The sequence below is a fragment of the Dipodomys merriami genome, unplaced genomic scaffold (assembly GCF_024711535.1).
Source record: "Dipodomys merriami isolate MVZ:Mamm:240054 unplaced genomic scaffold, mDipMer1.0.p SCAF_1, whole genome shotgun sequence".
Taxonomy (NCBI): domain Eukaryota; kingdom Metazoa; phylum Chordata; class Mammalia; order Rodentia; family Heteromyidae; genus Dipodomys; species Dipodomys merriami.
Genome location: NW_027202270.1, coordinates 135,217,829 through 135,238,929, shown reverse-complemented (window position 1 = coordinate 135,238,929; position 21,101 = coordinate 135,217,829). Strand labels below are relative to the sequence as shown.

The window sequence follows — 21,101 nt, the reverse complement described above, 5'->3', positions numbered from 1 at the left end:
CAAAACTGGTCACTCCAGAAATTTCTAAAACCTTGTGAAGACTTTTGAGATTCCAGAAAGTTGTTCTCTGTGTTGCCAGCATGATGTTTACTAGGTGTTCGTTCCCCTCTTGGGAACTCTTTAAGGCTCAGGAAAAGACTTCTGTTCTTTATAAAAGACAAAAAAAAAATCTGAAGCCATTTTTATTTTTACTTCATCAAAACTCCTCTTCGTTAATTGAGATGAGGGGTTAGAACTAGGGATCCTAGGAATTAGAACTTCAACATGAATTTTGAGGTGGAGTGACACAATTTGCCTATAACAAGAACCAAACCAGAAGGCTTATCTAATTTGATTTCCTGTGCACAGTTTTGGGGAATCATTTCATTCTTTCACAGCAGGAAATTAAAGCTGTGGTGTGTTTTTTACAGCTTCCTAGCAGGTGGTTTTAGCTATGGAGGATGTTATGGGAAAGTCTCAGAAAAGATTTTGTAATGAGAAGGTCTCAGAATGTCTCTTTATGAAACTAGGGTTCAGAGACATGACTCAGTCCCACCAACCATACAATGTAGGTCTTTTTACTATTGTATATTGCAGTAAAAGTTTTACTGTCAAAGTTAGGTTTAGGGGAAAAGATATAATTTGCAATTAGGAACCCAAGCAGGAATGAGTCATCTCATATATTAGACAAGGTAATGCTAGTAGTTCTAACAAATAAATTTCCAGATTTTAGGGCATCTCATCAAAGATTTATTTCCCTCTCACGGGAAGTCAATAGGCAGCATGGTTTGCGGGGGGGGGGGGGGGGGGGGGCGGCGGGGCGGGCGGGGGTCATTTAGGTACCCAGGATGATAGAAGTTCTGTTATCTACAACAAGGGAGTCTTTACAGGAAGGATCACAGAGAATGCCCAGCAAGGACATTTTTCACACAGCAAGATTATAGACTTACTTTTCTCACATATGTAAACACAGCTAAGATTGCCTTACAAACAGCAGGAGAGAGAGTCTTAAATTAGCAGACTTCAGAAAGACTGAGCTGGATGCTGGTGGCTCATGCCTGTAATCCTAGCTACTCTGGAGGCTGAGATCTGAGGATCACAGTTTGAAGCCAGCCCAGGCAGGAAAGTCTGAGAGGGTCTTATCTCCAGTTAATCACACACACACACACACACACACACACATACACACACACACACACACACACACACACACACACACACACACACACAATCCCTCAGAGCCTGGGCACTGTCCCTGAGCTTTTTTGCTCAAGGATAGAGCTCTACCACTTGAACCATAGTTCTACTTCCAGTTTGTGTGTGTGTGTGTGTGTGTGTGTGTGTGTGTGTGTGTGTGTGTGTGTGTGTGTTGTGGTGCTGGGGATCAGTCCAGGGCCTCATGCATGCTGGACAAGTAAGCACTCTACCACTGAGTTCCCTAGGTCCTTTCCCAGTTTTGTAGTGTTCATTGTACTATGTAGTTGGCTTCAGTTTTGCATCTGCTGATAAAATACTTTCCACCATCATAACAGATGGTAAGAAGGGCTGAGAGTGAATATTTTCATGTAGGTAATTGAATATGTATAGTGATTAGTAATATATATTATTTATTTGCTGTCAACATATGGCACAATGAAACAATGCAGGCTAACCAGGTGTGATACACCTCTGTAATTCCAACACTTGGGAGGCTGAGGTAGGATAGTGAATTTGAGCCAGCCTAGGCTACATAGAGAGATGAGAGTTCTAATTAATAATAATACTAATACTGCCAATAACAATGCAGGCATTTAGAGTTCTAATTAATAATAATTATAATAGTAATAAAGATTTGATTACATATTGGTTGCTGAGAAAACTCACAGTTAGCCTGTGTCATAAAATCATTATATTTAGAAAGATATTCTATTACCGTAACTAGAAACTTTTTTTTTTGCCTTTACTGAAATTTGAACTCATGGCTGGGGCACTGTCTCTGAGCTTCTTTTGCTCAAGGCTAGTGCTCTATCACTTGAACCACAGCACCACTTCTGGCTTTTTCTGTTTATGTGGTACTGAAGAATTGAATCCAGGGCTTTCTGCATGCTAGGCAAGCACTCTACCACTAAGCCACATTCCCAGCGCTAGAAACCTTTGTAACATTTCCTTTTGTATGTATAACACCAGAAGTGAGAGCAAAAGTAGAATTTCACAGTTTTTAAATTCTAATCATTTAAAAGCTATTGTAGCTTCATGGAAGAGTGTTTGCCCTGAGTTCAATCCCCACCACTGAAGCTTTTTTTTTAATTAAAAAAAATGAAAACTTGCCGGGCGCTGGAGGCTCACGCCTGTAATCCTAGCTACTCAGGAGGTTGAGATCTGAGGATCACAGTTCAAAGCCAGCCCAGGCAGGAAAGTCCATGAGACTCTTATCTCCAATAAACCACTCGAAAACCGGAAGTGCCGCTGTGACTCAAGCTTGAGCTTAAAGAGTAGCCCCACGACCAACAACAACAAAGGAAGGAAGGAAGGAAGGAAGGAAGGAAGGAAGGAAGGAAGGAAGGAAGGAAGGAAGGAAGGAAGGAAGGAAGGAAGGAGGGAAGGAAGGAAGGAAACTTGTACTATATAATATTTACTATATTGAAAATACTGCTAAACACAAATGGTATTTATATACCAAATAGCTATCTTCACCAAATAGTATTAATTCTTCATGTACCTATTTTCCCACTTCATTTTGTATATGTGTTCGGTCTTACCTTCATGTATTTATTTTATGATAAACTATACAACACTAAGAGCTATATAGTTGTTTCTGCATTTATTTGATAATGAGCTCCTGGAGGCTAAGGCTAATGACATGTTCACTGTCATTATCTCCTGCAGCATGTTACAATGGCTGGAAATCATTCAAGTCACTTAACTTATCCAGTGTTTTGTGCCAGGGAGTGCAGCAATGAGCAAAATGCACAAAAATCTCTGCTCTGTATAATGTGCATTCTAGTGAGATTGGAGATGGCAAATAACAAATGCACACAATATAAAATCTGTGATCTGATAGGAAGTGTTATGGAGGAAAATAAACTAGGAAATTGGGACAAAGTGTTGCTGGTGGGTAATCACTTCATTTATTTTATTGTAGGTGATGTCAGAGGGATTACAGTTACATAAGTAAGGTAATGAAAGAGTGCATTTCTTGTCAAACATTGTTACCCCTCTCTGGGCTAGAGCCAGGTAGGGGAGAGAAACGGCAAGTATATATACTCTGCCGCTGGGGCATGCTGAGATGAACACAGACCAACAAGAAGATGTGTGTGTGTGTGTGTGTGTGTGTGTGTGTGTGTGTGTGTGTGTGTGTGTGTGTGTGTGTGTGTGTGTGTGTGTGTGTGTTGGTTGGTTGGTTGGGAGGGGGAACAAAGTAAGCAAGCAGGAAAGCACAAAGCGAAGAGACGGGTAAAGTAGTTGGGTGGGGCTTTGTAGGCCATCTTGACTTTGGCTCTGGGTAAGATGAGAAGTGAAAGGTAATTTCACTTACATTTTAAAAATTCAGTCTGAAGCTGGGTGCCAGTGGCTGACACCTAGTTCTTTAGGAGGCTGATATCTGGGGATTGTTGTTCAAAGCCAGCCCAGGCAGTCTCTTGTGAGACTCTTACTTCCACTTAGCTCGCAAAAAAGCAGAAGTAGAGCTGTGGCTCAAGTGATAGAGCCAGCCTTGAGCAAAGAAGTCAAATGAGAGTATGAGGCCCTGAGTTCAAGCCCCAGAATGAGAGAGAGAGAGAAAGAGAGGGAGAAGGGGGAGGAGAGAGGGAGAGAGGTAGAGGTAGAGGTAGAGGGGGAGAGAGAGAGAGAGAGAGAGAGAGAGAGAGAGAGAGAGAGAGAGAGAGCGAGCAAGCTGACTGGTATAGGTCTGCTTCCTGGTTTGTGTCTTCCTGTGAAAGAAGAGGGATTAGGAGTTTCTCAGGATTCTTTTATAAAAGCACTAGTCTCAGGGCTGGGAAGGTGGCTCAGTGGTAGGGTGTTTGCCTTGTATGCATGAGGCCCTGGGTTCGATCCTTCAGCACCACATAAGCAGGAAAAACCAGAAGTGGTGATGTGGCTCAAGTGGTATAGCTCTAGCCTTGAGCTGAAGAGCTGAGGCACAGCGCCCAGGCCCAGACTTCAGGCCTCACAACCGACCAAAAAAAAAAAAAAGCACTAGTCTCATTCATGAGAGCGCTATTTTCATAACCAAATCACCTCCCAAAAGGTCTACCTCCAAACATTTTATATCAAGGACTGTGTTTCAACTACAATGTTTTAGGGGGATAGTATCATAGAAGCATTGCACCTGGGGCTGGGAAGGTGGCTCAGTGGTAGAGCGCTTGCCTTGCATCCCTGAGGCCTGGGTTCGATTCCTCAGCACCACATAAGCAAAAAGAAAAAAGCAGGAAGTGGCGCTGTGGCTCAAGTGGTAGAGCACTAGCCTTGAGCTGAAGAGCTGAGGGACAGCACCCAGGCCCAGAGTTCAGGCCCCACGACCGGACCCCCCCCCCCAAAAAAAGAAGCATTGTACCTATATTAAGTTTATCTGAGAGTGTGGGAAACAGAATGGAAACAGAGACAACACTCAGAGGATTCATGTAATATTGCTGGCAAGTCCAACAGGAAGACTCGACATAACTTATAACTGAGAATCCTCCCTTGGATTCAGCCATTTGGAGTCTATTTGAGACTTGATTAGGAAGACCTAAATCAGAAACCAGATTAAAATGAGTTCAAGAGAGAGTTGGAGAAGGGGAATTAGAGACACTATTAGTAGGGGAAACTCCTCTCAAGGACTTTGCTCTAAAAGCAAATGAGTAATGGAAAAGTAGAAGAAGGATGAAGAGGGCTAAAAATACCTGGCTTCCTCACAGAAGTGGAGAAATAGTATGTTGGGGGGAGGGCGATTTTGATTAAGTACAGGGAAAAATGATGTTTTAGGAGCAAGAGAACATCGTGTAGTTATGTCACAGAGCTGGGCATGAGGAAAGGGGAGGGGTTGGGCCTAAGTAGAAGCAGTCATCCACTAGGGTAAACCAGAGACAGGGATATGACAGGGGAGTAAGTGTGTGGGAGAAAATTAATTACCTAGAGGGATAATAAGCTCTTTTCATTTTCCCAATGTTCCGATGTGAATTATCACATAGTCTCCCGAGATATTAAAGGAAACAATTCATCCTGACATAAGGCTCGGGTGAGTAATGCGGTGACAGCTGTTCCCGTTTACTTTGCGCCCACTGTAAAGGTCAGGAGCGACCTCTAGTGGTTTATTTGAAACATTTTTTTCTTTTTGTTTTAGTACGAAGATTCACTGTCCACATTTTGCATTGTGTTTTTAAAAAAGAAATAAAACCCACAGTTCAATGTAGAAAAACATATCATTCATTTGAAAAAATAATCCCAAAGAATTTTCAGTCCAATCTGGAGTTGCTATTCATGATCATTATTAAGGTGTTTCCCTCTACATCATTCTTGGCAGAGTTGACAAGATTGATGTTCATTTTGCATCTTGAATGAGTATTTTTTATTAACTAGAAGAAGGACACCTGGCAGACTATTAATTATCCAAGGCCTAAGGATCTCCTTGATGCTTACACACAGTAAAAACTTCTCATGTTTTTCATTATTGGTCACAGTTGAGTTTTGGTTGTCACTGGATTTTCCATTGCTTAGTCTGGTCCCTCCCCCTAGATTATCTAGCTTATTTCCTCAATCTAGCTCTGCCAGACTGTTTTTTAGGTCTCTTATTATGCAATCTTGCAACACTCTGTGCTTCTTCCTGTCTCATGACATTTTCTCCAGCTGTAATGAAATAGTCAATTTTGTATTATTGTTTAATTTCTTTTGGTAAATCATGAGAGACCCATTAGGGCAGAGACTGTCTGGCTTGTTCACCACTGCCTCCTTAGCATTTATTTCAGTACCCAGCAATAACTGATACTCAATAAACATCTACTGAATGAACAGAGCCTATCCTCAGAAGATGCTTGCCAGGCTCCTATTAACTGCTCTTGGATCCCACTGCACTGGAGATTGCATTTCAGAAATGGATTTCAATTTCTAGAATATGATTTGTAATTGCTTTAGGTGTACCTGTGAGAAATACAAAGTATTTGTTACAAAACCATTCCAGTTACTCTTTCAGTAACTCCATCTTTAGGATTGAAATCTTGTTTCTGGCTCTTAAGCAAAGCAACATTTTAACACAGAAGGCTGAATCCTTTATGACCTAGACCTGATTAGACTCCCCCCCTCCCTACCCCTGCAAGAAAAAAACAAACAACACACACACACACACACACACACACACACACACACACAGAGAGAACTAAAGGAAAGACAGTAAGATGCCAAATACAGAGGAAAGTATAATAAAGTAATATTATTTTGTACAGCCACATCCACAATCTCAACTGCAGCCCCACTCATTTTCAGATTTGGTAACATTCTAGCATCAGGGTCTTAACTCAGCAACAATATCATTGGTGATACATTCACCCACATAAGGCCTTTATGCCACCCAGCCTCATCTTTGCAATGACTGTTTCTGAGAGACTGAGGACATAATCAGGTATGAAATATCACATTGGCCTATATTTCTTGGATCCTAGAAATATGACTTGGAATTGAATGGGGATGGCAAAATGTTCTGTCCGCACCCCCCTTCTCTTTCGTGTGAGCATGCGCTAAGCCCTAACCACTGAGTTACACCTATTGTCTTTTCCTTCAACCCCCTACTTAGGCTCTTGGCATTATAATTTTGGTGTAGTCTTTTTGATGTTAGCCCTGAAAAATATTATTTTACATTATTGTTCAAAGGCAACAAGGTTTTCCTACGATCAAAATATAGGGAATATATGATTACACCTACTTCATGAGAATTTCTTTGGTTGTGAATACTTCTAAATAAAAGCATACACAGGTATACTTGTAGCATGTTCTCTGAAACTTTGTTCCCTCTTCTGGAGTCCTCATTTAGTTCTCTTGGATTGCTCCTTAGCATCCTGCAGGTCTCAGCTTACCACATACTTAAGAGAAACTTGGCCTGACTACTAATCTAGTTAGACTCCTAACCCTTTAGTCTCTTTCACAGACCTAATTATATCATTATTCTAAATTTTCATAATTTCTGGTCATTCATTTCAATCTATGTATTCCTTTAAAATATAAGGTTTCCTGGGGTTTAACACAAGGCCCAACAGGCAGTATGTGTGCCATAAATATTTGCTGACTACGTCTTGGGGGAGTTGTATCTTACATCTAACTCAGGTTTTCTCTCACATTTTAATTCCTGCTATTGCACTGTAATCCACCGAGGGAGAAAAATCCCAATACCCCTTCCCGCCATCACTGCGAACCGACAGAGTAATTTTGCTCATTTGTTGAGGAGCTTCTGGCTTCTTCAGAGAGGCTGTCAAAGACCCAACGGTGTGCACAATGGTTCTTAGTAATAGCAACACTGTGGCAGCCAGGAGAGCCGTCAGAATTGCTTTTAAATTTATACTGCTTTTAAATTTATATCCCAAACTCAAGGTTATCTCCTGTTCTTTTTTTTTTTTTTTTTTTTAAGATTTGCATAGCAAACGCACGCATTCTTTGCCACGTCTCTTCGAAAGTGAATTCAGAGGCTCGGACCCTTTTCCAGCTCGCCAGGGGAAGTTGAACTCCTGCAGCAACTCATCTGTCCAAAGGGGGGCGGCAGCATCCTAGTCACTCACTCCCCGAAGATGTGTAGGTGGGAGGAGAGATTCGCGTTCAAAATCTTGACTCTACCCACACTCCGTAGCGCCTTAGCCCGCTCGAGTTTCAATGCGCGTTGTTGCTGGACGAAGCTGAGTCTTACACATCGCCCGCTGCTCTCCTGATCATGGCTTCTCCGAGTTCCTTCACCTACTATTGCCCTCCATCTTCCTCCCCTGTCTGGTCAGAACCGCTGTACAGTCTGAGGCCGGAACACGCGCGGGAGCGGTTGCAGGACGACTCGGTGGAAACAGTCACGTCCATTGAACAGGTGAGGTGGCAGGACTGGGCGAGGCGCTTGCGCGGGGGCTTCTGGGAGTGGGAGTCCCGACCGCCAGGCTGCTCGGCCACAGAACACTTCAGGGAACTACGACTCCCACATTGCACCTCGGCGTCCCCCTTCGGCGAGCGCCCGGGGCTTCCGAGTGGAGCCTTTGTGGGGCAGCCTTGGGGAGGGGTCGTTGGGTCGGGCAGGGAGCGCGGAGTTCGGGACCTCCGTGCCTCCGAGCGGGGAGAAAGGCGTTCTAGGCCCGAGCACGCCGCAGGCCAGGCGGACCGGCCCTCGGCATTCTGCCCCCAGGTTCTGGGACCGTTCGTGCCTTTCCCCCCACCTGCTCACAGTCTCGGCACCTTCAGGGAAACAGTATGGCGGGACGGCGCTCCTACCGTTCCACAGTCGGTTTAATTTCTGACATGCAGTCTCACGCTGGGGATTGCCTCGTGGTGGCACCAGCTAGGTACTGGACACAGTATGTATTGGACACCGTATGAAGAAACACAAATGAAACAGCCTCTGGGGTGTGTGTGTGTGTGAGAGAGAAACCGCCTGTGTGTGTGTGTGTGTGTGTGTGTGCACGCGCGCGTGCGCGCGAGTGGAGAGGGTGGGGGAGCAGACAGGAAAGCAGTTATGGCTTGGAAAGTTCTTATGGTATGGATTAAGGGACTGCTTGTCATTCACTAAGGCCTAGAGGTGAAATTGAACAGAGCATTTTGAACAGTGTTTGTGAGGACTGAATAGTGCACTACATCGTTTAGCTTTTCTTTTTCATTACCCAATTGGAATTGTTCCCGAATGAGTTGTAGGGCTGCTTGCCCATCTGTTACTAGAAATGGTCAGGATGATTCTTTCAGCACTGACAATCGAGCCTCCCCAACTGCTGACTAAAATAAGATCTCTTAGTAAGATGAGTACTTAGACTTAAGCAAGGAAGGATCTGCTTCCTCTTGGACACCTGAACCTGCAGGCCTCTGTCGAGGCAAAAGTAATAGCAATAAATTTGTTTTACAAGTATGACTCAATATAAATTTATAACAAAAGACCTTGAATACGTGGTTATACACATAATAGTAGAGGAGATATTTTAACTGGAGATATATGATTATGGGTAGGAAAGAAAACCTTTACGTCGCAGGGGTAATGGTGACACACGTGTAATCCTAGCTGTTCAGCAGGCTGAGATCTGAAGATAGAGGTTTGAAACTAGCCTAGGAGGAAAAGTGTGTGAGACTCCAGAAGGGTCGTTGGGCTGGGAGGGGAGTGTGTGCAGAATTAAGATCCTCCATGCCCCAAAACCAAAAGTGGAACTGTGGCTCAAGTGGTAGAGTGCTAGTCTTGAGTGAAAAAGCTCAGGTACAGTGTCCCAGTACTGGCACCCCTACCCCAATAAAAAACCCAACCCAAAACAAAACAAAAACAAACAAAAATCCATGAAAACTCTTAACTATTGAATCTAGTTTCAAGCTAATCATCTTGTCCTAATCTTTTGCCAAAGGTTGCAAAAAATTCTTCCATCAGTGAAAAACTAGTAGGATATTTACAGTGTTCCAAAGGAATGGATAATTGAGTTGATTCAAGTCAAATCTTTTTCTTTTGTCCAGACTTTGGACTGAGGAGTTACCTTATTCTCCCTTCTCTTTTTTTCAGCCCTGGGATAATTTTTTATGTGGTTAACTGAATTGCCCTAGCAGATAAGGGCCTGGATACTAAGGAAAAAGGGGAATCAGTGATTGGTCTGTTAATTTAAAATTCAGTACAGAGACTTCCATGCTTAGAAAGGCACGTAAAAATAGGGACATTGTCAAGAGCTTTTTTGATAGGCTTTTTTTGGGGGGGGTATAATTTCTTCCCCCACTCCCAGAATGCTAAAGTTCTTACCAACTCTTATATTCTAAAGTGGGCAAAATGAGTAATGCAAAAAAGGAGACAAGTTCTTATCTGACAAAGGATAGAGCCAAGGCCAGGTCCAGGTCTGAGAAGGTACTGGGTCCTAAGAGGTTATTACAGAGCATCTTTCAGATACAGGCCCAATGGTGTGATACATAGTAGAACATCTTGTGTTTCTTTTGCATGTCATTATTTCCACTCATATTTTAAAAGTCTGTGATGAACAGTGGCAATTCCTAAGAAGATAATGAGCTGCGTGTGATGGAGCACACTTCTAGTCACAGCAGTGGAGAGGCTGAACAGGAGGATCACAATTGGAGACTAACCTGGGCTACCTATCAAGACCCTATTTTAAGAAACTTCAAACACATACTCACACAAAAGAAAAATAAAAAGATAATTTGGCTTCCTTAGGGATTTAATCAACATAATGACCATTTATTTTGGTTCTAGCACAGTGCTAAATGCTCCTGTATATCCTGTGTGATTCAGTCTTTACACATTTGGCACATGAGAAAACTGAGGTATAAAGAAGTACTGAATTGGTAGGTTAATGATGTGCTGTGCTTAAGTTGTGGGCAGTAGGCCACCCATGGACTTCTGAGCCCAAGGGAGGGGCTGGAATGGTTCTAGGAAAGAATCTTAGCCTCCTGCTTCATGGTATTGTCTTTAAAGATTAATGAATGCAGGTAAAACAAGTTGTTCAATATGATTAAACTTCCCAGTTTTTTGTTTTTTTTTTTTTTGTATTGCAGTGTAGAGGAGTCAGAACTCTGGTTAAATGCTCGATAGGAGGCTGTGTGAATCATTTTTACTTCATTGAAATTCAACCTATACTATATTGTATATAATGTAGCCTCAAATATCACATTGTGTAGGCCAGGAAGATGAAAAACAGGTGCGGCTTTACTGAGTTACATAGAGCTTCTTCCTTGTGGAGCAGTCTGGAGTTTTCTTTGTAAGGTGGGGAAGTAAGGGGGAAGGAGAAAGCAAGAGATGGGAGATTTCCTTTAGAGATGTAAATTTCCCTTTGGGATCAGTAACTTCAGAGCAGTTTCCAGAACTTTCCCTGTGTCTGCTGTTTCTCAAAATAATCAGCTCAAAATAATCCTTATGTCAAAGAGGCTTATTCTGGAGTGATGAATTCTGGGCTCCTACAGTCTGATTTTCCTATGGCATATTCTAGTCTGCATCCTCAAAACATGAAGTTACTCATTTTGAGATATGTTTCATTTGTTAAGCTTAAAAGAGTTTTGGTGATCTCTCTCTTTTATTACTTGAGAGGAAGTAAAACCAGATTGTTTAGGTGAAAAGCCCCAGCTCCAGTCCCAAGCCACCTACAACTACTTCGGAGCCTGGTGCTGGGCCACTGGTTCTTCCAGTACGATTGCTGTGGTTTGTGGCTGAGATCTGAGGATCTCAGTGGTTCTAAGCCAGTACAGGCAGAAAAGTCCATGTGACTCATAATTCCATTTTAGCAGCAAAGAGCTGGACGTGGAGGTATGCCTCAAGTGATAGAGTGCCATCCAGCTATCTTTTTAATTGCTGAGTGGTTTTTAAAAATAAATATAATATAGGTTTTTGGGTAGTCTCTCTCTTCTCTCTTCTATTCCCCAGATTTTGTCTGTTATAAATAATGCTACTAGAAAAATACATTTAGAAATCTTTTTGGGTATGTATTTCATTTCTTTTGAATAAAAACTTAGTAGATGTAGGTAGGTAGGTAGGTATTTAATTTCATTTAACAAAACGAAACAATCATGAGGCTTTTCCACAGCTGTACATTTTACAGTGTTACCAGCAGTGTGTGTTGTCATTCTGCTGTTAAGTGTGTCCTGGGCCTGAAACTTGAACTTTAGGTCCTGGGAGCTGTCTCTGAGCTTTGTTGCTCAAGGCTAATGCTTTACTTACTACTTGACCACAACTCCACTTTTGGCTTTTTGGTGGTTAATTGGAGATAAGAGTCTCATGGACTTTCCTGGGTTGGCTTTGAATTTCAGTCTTCAGATCTTAGCCTCCATAGTAGTTAGGATTACAGGTGTGAGCCACCAACACCTTTTTATTCCCTCCCTCCCTCCCTCCCTCCCTCCCTCCCTCCCTCCTTCCCTCCCTCCCTCCTTCCCTCCCTTCCTCCCTCCCTCCCTTCCTTCCTTCCTTCCTTCCTTCCTTCCTTCCTTCCTTCCTTCCTTCCTTCCTTCCTTCCTTCATTCCTTCCTTCGTTCCTTCCTTCGTTCCTTCCTTCCTTCCGTCTTTCATGCCAGTCCTGGGGCACAGCATGAGCAGTGTCCCTGAGCTTTGTTGCTCCAAGCTAGCTCTTTACCTCGAGCCACAGCTCCACTTCCACCTTTTTGGTGATTTATTGGACATAGGAGTCTCCTAGACTTTCTTGCCTGGGATGGCATTGAATTGTGATCCTCAGATCTCATTCTGAGTAGCTAGGATTATAGGTATAAGTGAGCATTAGAACCAAGCTCCATAAATTTTTTTAAAAGTTTATTATGTGTATGTATTCAATCTGGATCCAATCAAATTCCCTTTATTTTAGGCTGCTTTAAATTTTGAAGAGGTAATCTCTTGGGACTAAATCTTCAGTGAGTGATCCTCATGGTCTTTCTTGTAACTGTCATGCAAGAATATTTCTGAAGCAGATCAGATGCTTTAGGTTGTCATTCTCTCCCAAGAGAACCCTTTCATTTTCATTAACATGATTTATGAACTGTGTGCCCATTGTTCAGGGAAAAATGAGTCTATGGGCAAAACAGCAAAAGCTGTTATCCAAAAGAAAATCTGTTGCAATAGGGCTGTTAAACAAACAGCACTTCTATTGTACAGGCGGAGAACAGCCTGCCTAGGCAGGTTCTTACTTAGAAAAGAGAGTTTTGATACAGTAGTCAGTTCCTTTGGGATGGATAGGAGGCATGGAAATTAAGGATAAAGTGAGAGGCCAGGGAATGGGGGCATGCTTTAGCATCACTGTTCTTTGCTTTGTTTTTAGCATCAAAATAGTCAAGTTAATGTTCATAGTTACTTGTGGCTTAGATAACCCTTTTATTATTTATTGGTAAATCTCAGTTAGGTAAAAAAAGTTACTTAGCCTCTGTTCTCAATATTTCTTTTTATTGTTTATTGTGGTTCTGTGGATTGAACTCAAGGCCTCCCTCACATATACTAGGCAAGCCCTGAGCCACAGTCCTGGTCCAGGTCCCCCTTGTAATTAAAGTGTAGAATTCCGTAAAATTTATTTATTTATTTATTTTTTGGGGGGGTTCGGTCATGGGGTCTGAACTCTGGGCCTGGGCGCTGTCCCTAAGCTCTTCAGCTTGAAAGACCCTAGTCCCCTAAGATACTTTCATCAACGGGAGGGCGCCCCAGAAACTCAGACTCCAGGCCGGGAGATGCAACAAGCAAGAGGAGTTTATTTGACATTTGCGCAAATGGACTGGAAGGGAGAGAGTCCCAAGCAGCGGTTACAAGCATTTTAAAAGGCAAAACCACAAGATTAACGCATAACACAAAGCGTCCCGTGATTGGCCCGTTTAAAGGTCACCATATACACCAGCAATCACTTTGCCACGCGGGAAATTTAGTAACACGCTTTGTAAAATGATTGGCGCGAGGGGGGGGACTCAAGGGGAGGGTGGTAACTTTGGACGATAAGGGTTAGGGAAGTTCACATCCGCTAGTCCTGCCAGATGGTCGTTATCCCCGGGTCCCATTTGGGGAATTTCCAAACAGAAACTAAAAAAAAAAACAAAACACACAGTTGTTTGTTCTTTATCTACGACCACAGACCTTGTCCTGGGGCCAACATCTGGACTCTGAGATTTTTACCCAATTCCTTATTTCCAGGGAGGGGGTTGGTGCTAGTGCACAAAAGCAAAATCAGCAGTTAGCAATGGTCAAATATAACTCTAATTTTTAATCTTTCAAGCTCAAGGCTAGCGCTCTACCACTTGAGCCACAGCACCACTTCTGGCTGTTTTCTTTTTGCTTATGTGGTGCTGAGGAATTGAACCCAGGGCCTCAGGCATGCAAGGCAAGCGCTCTGCCACTGAGCCACCTTCCCAGCCCCAAATTCAGTAAAATTTTTAAAAGGAATTTAATTATAGATATTCCACCAGTTAAAACTAAGAACTCTTAATTTTCTCATTGTAATGAAGTGTTGGAAACCCGTAAGGCCACCCCTAAGCTGTGATTATTCACTAAAGGATTCAGAGAACTAAACGTACTGTTGTGTTCATGATTAGGGTTTCTGTTCCATTTTCCTTACCTGTTTTTGGCTAGCTATGTTGCCCAAATGGGAGCTGTAGCTGGGACTTGACATAAAGAGGTTCATGACCTGAAGGTTTTGACCTTAGATGTCTAAGTATTAGAATGCTAAGGAGAAGATAACTCATTTACTTGTCTTTGATGTTCTGTAAACCTCTTCCTCCTGGATAACTTTCTCTTGAGGAAAAACCTCTTGAAGAGGTTTTCCACTATAATTTATTGAATAGATAATATGTCTTTAATTTGTATCTATTCCCTTTCTATATCTACGATTCATAGGTTTGCCCTTTTGATGATGTCCCAGAAGTTTTATAAATTCCATATATATTTTTGTAGTATTTTCTCAATATCTGACTGATGATTTAATTCTTCTGCTTTGTCATCAGTCCTTTTTTACAAAAATTTTGTGTGTGTGTGTCTGCCCTGGGGCTTGAACTGAGGGCCTGGATGTTGTCCTTTAACTTTTTTTTTTGCTCAAGGCTAGTGCTCTACCACTTGAGCCACAGCTCCACTTCCTATATTTTACTTTATATGGCAATGTATATTCAAAATTTTGCATTTAGATCCAATCATTAACCACCATATTATTCTTTTCTTATTTAAGACCATGTTTAGAAGAGCTGGTTGCAACAGCAGGATAGACTGTTTTTTGGTAGTTTATTGGAGATAAGAGTCTTATAGACTTTCCTGCCTGGGCTGGCTTCCAGCTGTAATACTCAAATTTCAGCCTCCCCAGTAGCTAGAATATGAGCTAGAGTATGAGCCTCTGGCAGCCAGTTTTTCAGTCCTTGTTTTTAACTTGTTGTATAGCTAGGCTTTTGATGAACTTTTGTTTGTGCTGGTCCTGGGGCTTGAACTCAGATCTTAAGTGCTGTTCCTGAGCTTTTTGTTTAAGGCTTTTACTCTACTGCTCTTATCACTTGAGTGATAGCCATTTTTGGCTTTGTGGAAATGAGAGACTTTCTTGCTGGCTTTGAGCTTCAATCCTCAGTTTTCAGCACTCTGAGTACCTAGGATTACAAGCATGAGCCACTGGTGCCTGGCTTTGATTTAACCTTTTATTCAGACTATTGAGTGCTTAATTTCCAATTTTTTTTCAAAATTTTTATATCTTTGTATATCTTTATTGAATTCTTTCATATCCTGCATTGTCTTCTTTATTTCATTCAGAGTTTCAAGTTCTCTTTGACCTCAGTTGTCTCCTCTCTGAATTTGTTCAGCTATTTATACATAATTTTATTGGTCATCCTTGTTACTGGGTTTTTGAACCAATTGTTTGAAAATTCTTTTTCTTCACTGTCACTTATGACCTTTATTGTGAGTTGTTGGCTTTTGAGGGAAGCACATTTGTTTATTCATTTATGTGCTATGATTTATGTATCTGGTCACTTTTCAATCTCCCGTGTCTTTTAAGTTAATAACTTAAAACTGGATGGTGGCTGGGATATTGTGTATTTCCCTGTTACTAAGTTGCAGGAGTATGGCTTAGCAGCCAAGCATTCATTTTCAGTGCCACTACACTGTATGTAGACTTATTTTCTACTCAGGGTGAGGAAGCTTTGCTGCAAAAGCTATTGCAATTGATAAATCATAACCTTGTGTGTGGCAATCCCTAATGAAGACCAGTTACTATCCAGTATCTAGATGAAATAGAAGCAAAGATGTTTGTTCATGATCTAGGAGGACTTTAGTTAACCAGGGTAGTAATGGAAAGAAATAGGGAAGATAACACTAATGAATAATACAAACTAGGTGATTATATAAGGAAGAGGTGGCAGTTAACCTGGAAAGGAAGGGTTTTTTTTTCTTTTTTGGATCCGGTTGTGGGGCCTGAACTCTGGGCCTGGGCGCTGTCCCTCAGCTCTTCAGCTCAAGGCTAGCACTCTACCTCTTGAGCCACAGTACCACTTCCGGCTTTTTTCTTTTTGCTTATGTGGTGCTGAGGAATTGAACCCAGGGCCTCAGGCATGCAAGGCAAGCGCTCTACCACTGAGCCACTTTCCCAGCCCCAAGGAAGTGTTTTTGGATGGTATGGCTCACACTTGTAATCTGACTTCACTCAGGAAGATGAGATCTGAGAATTGTGGTTCAAAGCCAGCTTGGGCAGAAAAGTCCATGAGACTCTCCAGCTAACAGCCCAAACCCAAAAGTGGAGCTGTGACTCAAGTAGTAGAGCACTAGCTTTGAACAAATAAGCTCAGGGACATCACTCAGGCCCTGAGTTTAAGTCCCAAGGCTGGCACCAAAAAAAAAAAAAAAAAAAAAAGAGAGAGAGAGAAAGAAAAAGAAAAAAGGAAGGGTAAATGAAAAAAAAAAACACCAACAAAAAAACCACGAGGGAGACAAGTAGAAAATATCTAGCTAAATTGTGTTGAGAAAGGGAAAGAAGAGATGAAGAAAATTGAACAGATAAGCACATATCCATCCAAACCAAAAATAAAACACAAAATAAGAAACAAAACACAGAAAAATCAATAATATTTGGCCAACTTAGTTACCAGCTAAAATATAAGTAATGAGGAAGGATTAGGGATGGCGGAAGAAATGTGAATGTGAGAGCAATTTAACTGTAGATAGAAATACAAATAGGGAGGGCTGAGAAGTTGGCTCAGTGGTAGAGCACTTGCCTTGCATGCCTGAGGCCCTGGGTTCGATTCCTCAGCTCCACATAAGCAAAAAGAAAAAAAGCTGGAAGTGGCGCTGTGGCTCAAGTGGTAGAGTGCTAGTCTTGAGCTGAAGAGCTAAGGGACAGCGCCCAGGCCCAGAGTTCAAGCCCCACGACCGGACCCCCCCCCCCCAAAAAAAAAAGAAAAGAAATACAAATAGGGAAGGGCAGTTCGGGAAGGAAATATGATTTAAAATTGAACACTGAAAGGCAAATATTGTAGGTTAGATATGACTGCAGAGAAAAGGGAAGGAAAAGTTGAACAAGTAAGTGACCATCTTGCCTGGTCCTCCAATATCCTTTGAATATTTTTAATATGGATTTGAATAGGTTTGTCTTTGGTAATGGATGTTTTTGTTTCAGTTTTGTTTTATTCAGAATTTGTCAATTTACATATAACCATGTCATAGGCAAATCTTTATTTAACGTCCTTGCTGACATATGCTTTATGACATATAACTTCCTGTCCCATTCAGTTTGCAGCTAAGGAAAGCATGATGGAAAACTACCATCTGTGTTCTGATTTGGCTGGTGCTTTATATTAGTTCCATATGAGTATCTGGAATGGAAAAAGCATCAAGAGGGATCTGGTACAACGTTCTGTTCTTCTAAGTCATGTTCTTGTGGTGGCTTCAGTCTGTTTCTTGAAATATTATAAATTCTTAACCAGAACTTCCCTCAAACTTAGGTTCCAACAAAACACTAAAGCATATTCTGAAACCAAATATAAATGAATTTTACATTGGCTGCCACTTTATATGATTAATACCCCTGCTTCTCTCATCATCACAAATAAATTTGCACATTTGTCAATAGGACTAGAAGCTCTAACTCTGGGTGTTTTGAAATAATACTCCCCCCCCCCCTTTTTTTAATGTTTCCTGGGCAGGGTGGAGGGGAAGGCTGGGATTAGTTTAGTGTTAGAGCACTTATCTAGTTTGCTTGAGGCTCTACATTCTTCTCCAGCCTGGGGGAGGAGAGAAAAAAAAATAAATATTTCCAAGGAGGGAGATCAATATATATCTCAGAGAGGAGTGCCATGGGCATTTAGATATAACATCATTTTAGGCTATATAGAATTGCCAATACAGGCAGATGGCTTCCAGCAACTGATAAGTGTTAGGTTTTTAAAAAGAGGTAGCCGAGTAAGAGCACCAGCACGCATGTGGTATTCAGGTAAGGGGTAGGTTTATTCAGTAGACCTGCTGGGACCAGGCAAGGGTGGCACTCCACGTGGCTGGGAAAGGCCTGGGAATGAGAGAGAGCTGGGAAGAGAGGAAAGAGAGAGAAAAGAGCAGAGAGAGGGGTAAGAACAGTAGCACTCACGTGGTATTCAGGTAAGGGGTAGACCTGCTGGGACCAGGCAAGGTTGGCACTCCACGTGGCTGGGAAAGAGAGAGAGCAAGAGAGCAAGAGAGCAAGAAAAGAGCAGCAAGAGCTAGAAACGAACAGAGAGAGAAAAAAGGGAGAGTCTGGGCCTGGGCTAGCCCTTATGTAGGGTATGGGTGGGGAAAGGTGTGGCCACATCAAATTCGGATGTGACCTCTTCCAGGTGTCCCAGTTGCCTAGGTAACGCAGGTACTGGGTGGAGACTTTGCTGCGAGGAGGGTGGAGTCTGCTCGCCATCCAGGAGCTGGGAAAGAGAGAGAGCAAGAGAGAGAGCTAGAATAGAACAGAGAGAGCAAGAAAAGAGCAGCAGGAGCAAGAGCAAGAGCAAGAGCAAGAGCAAGAGCAAGAGCAAGAGAGCGTCTGGGCCTGGGTTAGGCCTTATGTAGGGTATGGGCGGGGAAAGGTGTGGCCACATAAAATTCAGATGTGACCTCAGCGGATGCAGATGTGACCTCTTCCAGGTATCCCAGTTGCCTAGGTAACGCAGGTACTGGGTGGAGACTTTGCTGCGAGGAGGGTGGAGTCTGCTGGCCATTCAGGAGCGGACCTTACAATAAGAACCATGCAAGAAGCCTTAGTATCTGTCTACCACGTAAGCAATGATTTTGACGTAAGATACAGCCCATAAGCTGAAGGTTCCCTACTCCTGCTCTTAGGAATTTAGAGCGTTGCAACTTGCTAACTAGTCCCCTACCTCATTACCATCCCTTTATCCTAGCAGAACCTACTATGAGATAACCTTGAGGTTTGGCCTACAGGCACATTCGGCTTCTTTTGTGACTTTTTGAGGTCCTTTGTTTTATGGGAGGAACCAACTTCATAGAGAACGATCTTTCAGGGCTGGGATGTAGCTCAGTTGTAGTACTTGCCTACCACATGCTAGGCCCTGGGTTTGATCCTTAGCACTACCAGAACAAAGGAACATTTCTTTCAAATGCAGAGAAGGAAAATAATTGTTTTTGTTTGTTTTTGTCGGTTGTGGGGCCTGACGTCTGGGCCTGGGCGCTGTCCCTCAGCTCCTCAGAAAGGCAAGCGCTCTACCACTTGAGCCACAGTGCCCCTTCCCACTTTTTCTGCTTATATGACGCTGAGGAATGGAACCCAGGGCCTCACGCATGCAAGGCAAACACTACCACTGAGCCATCTTCCCAGCCCAATAATGATCTGTTTTAAGTTCTTGTCTGGTACCCTATAACAAAAAACAGATTATCAAATGGAAAATAGAAGCTTACACACACACACACACACACACACACACACACACACACACACACACACACACACACACACACACACACACACACACACACACACACACACACACACACACACACACACACACACACACACACACACACACACACACACACACACACACACACACACACACACACACCCATATATACATGGGAGATTCCCAGAGGAAGAGGACTGTAGTGAGGAATTCTAGGCCTAACAGGACAAATAGACTAGAAAAGGGAATAGTTTGCTTTAAGTTCTTGTCTGGTACCCTATAACAAAAAACAGATTATCAAATGGAAAATAGAAGCTTACACACACACACACACACACACACACACACACACACACACACACACACACACACACACACACACACACACACACACACACACACACACACACACACACACACACACACACACACACACACACACACACACACCCATATATACATGGGAGATTCCCAGAGGAAGAGGACTGTAGTGAGGAATTCTAGGCCTAACAGGACAAATAGACTAGAAAAGGGAATAGTTTGCTTTAAGTTCTTGTCTGGTACCCTATAACAAAAAACAGATTATCAAATGGAAAATAGAAGCTTACACACACACACACACACACACACACACACACACACACACACACACACACACACACACACACACACACACACACACACACACACACACACACACACACACACACACACACACACACACACACACACACACACACCCATATATACATGGGAGATTCCCAGAGGAAGAGGACTGTAGTGAGGAATTCTAGGCCTAACAGGACAAATAGACTAGTAGTGATAAGTCCAGAGAAAAGGGAATAGTTTGCTACATAGGCATATTCTAGGAAAATGCAAAGTAAGCCCATCTTCCAGGTATATTAGGCTTAACTGTTGGAAGAAGGGGTATATGTAAGCATAATTATTAAACAATCCCAGTTATGGATGTGGTCAGGTTGCTCATTCTATCAGGATGGGTCAGACAGAGCCTTGTTATAAGAAAGTCATTGTTTGGAAGTGGCGCTGTGACTCAAGCGGTAAAGAGCTCGCCTTGAGCTGAAGAGCCCAGGGACAACAGTCAAGAGTTCAAGCCCCACGACTGACAAAAAAAAAAAAAAGAAAGAAAAGAAAAGAAAACATGTTTATTTGGGCTGGGAAGGTAGCTCAGTGGTAGAGTGCTTGCTTGCATGCCTGAGGCCCTGGGTTCGATTCCTCAGCACCACATAAGCAAAAAGAAAAAAGCTGGAAGTGGTGCTGTGACTCAAGTGGCAGAGCGCTAGCCTTGAGCTGAAGAGCTGAGGGACAGCGCCCAGGCCCAGTGTTCAGGCTCCACGACCAGAGCCCCCCCCAAAAACCAAAAAAGAAAGTCATTGTTGCCTGGGCCTGCAGAGGGACTGCCATTCTTTTTTTTTTTTTTTTAGGTTATCATTTAGATTCAGCTTTTTATTTTTTTATTTATTTTTATGCAGATACTGGGGTTTGAACTCAGATCCTAGGTGCTGTCTCATAACTTTTTTTTTTTAAGTCTGGATTTTTTTTTTGTTAGCCATAGGGCCTGACCTCCACCTGGGCACTGTCCCTCAGCCTCTTCAGCCCAGAGTTCTACCACTTGAGACAGTGCTACTTCCAGTTTTTCTGCT

At 42.6% G+C, this 21,101-nt stretch overlaps 1 protein-coding gene across 1 annotated transcript in view; it reads left to right on the top strand.

The window, feature by feature from the left end:
• The first annotated feature begins 7,758 nt into the window (after positions 1-7,758).
• Fntb (farnesyltransferase, CAAX box, subunit beta) overlaps positions 7,759-21,101 on the top strand; it is a 57,583-nt gene continuing 44,240 nt past the window's right edge. The window contains exon 1 of the mRNA XM_070031784.1: positions 7,759-7,990. Within this exon, the coding sequence (XP_069887885.1) occupies positions 7,847-7,990 (144 nt within the window). The 5' untranslated portion in view covers positions 7,759-7,846. The remainder of the gene's footprint in view (positions 7,991-21,101) is intronic.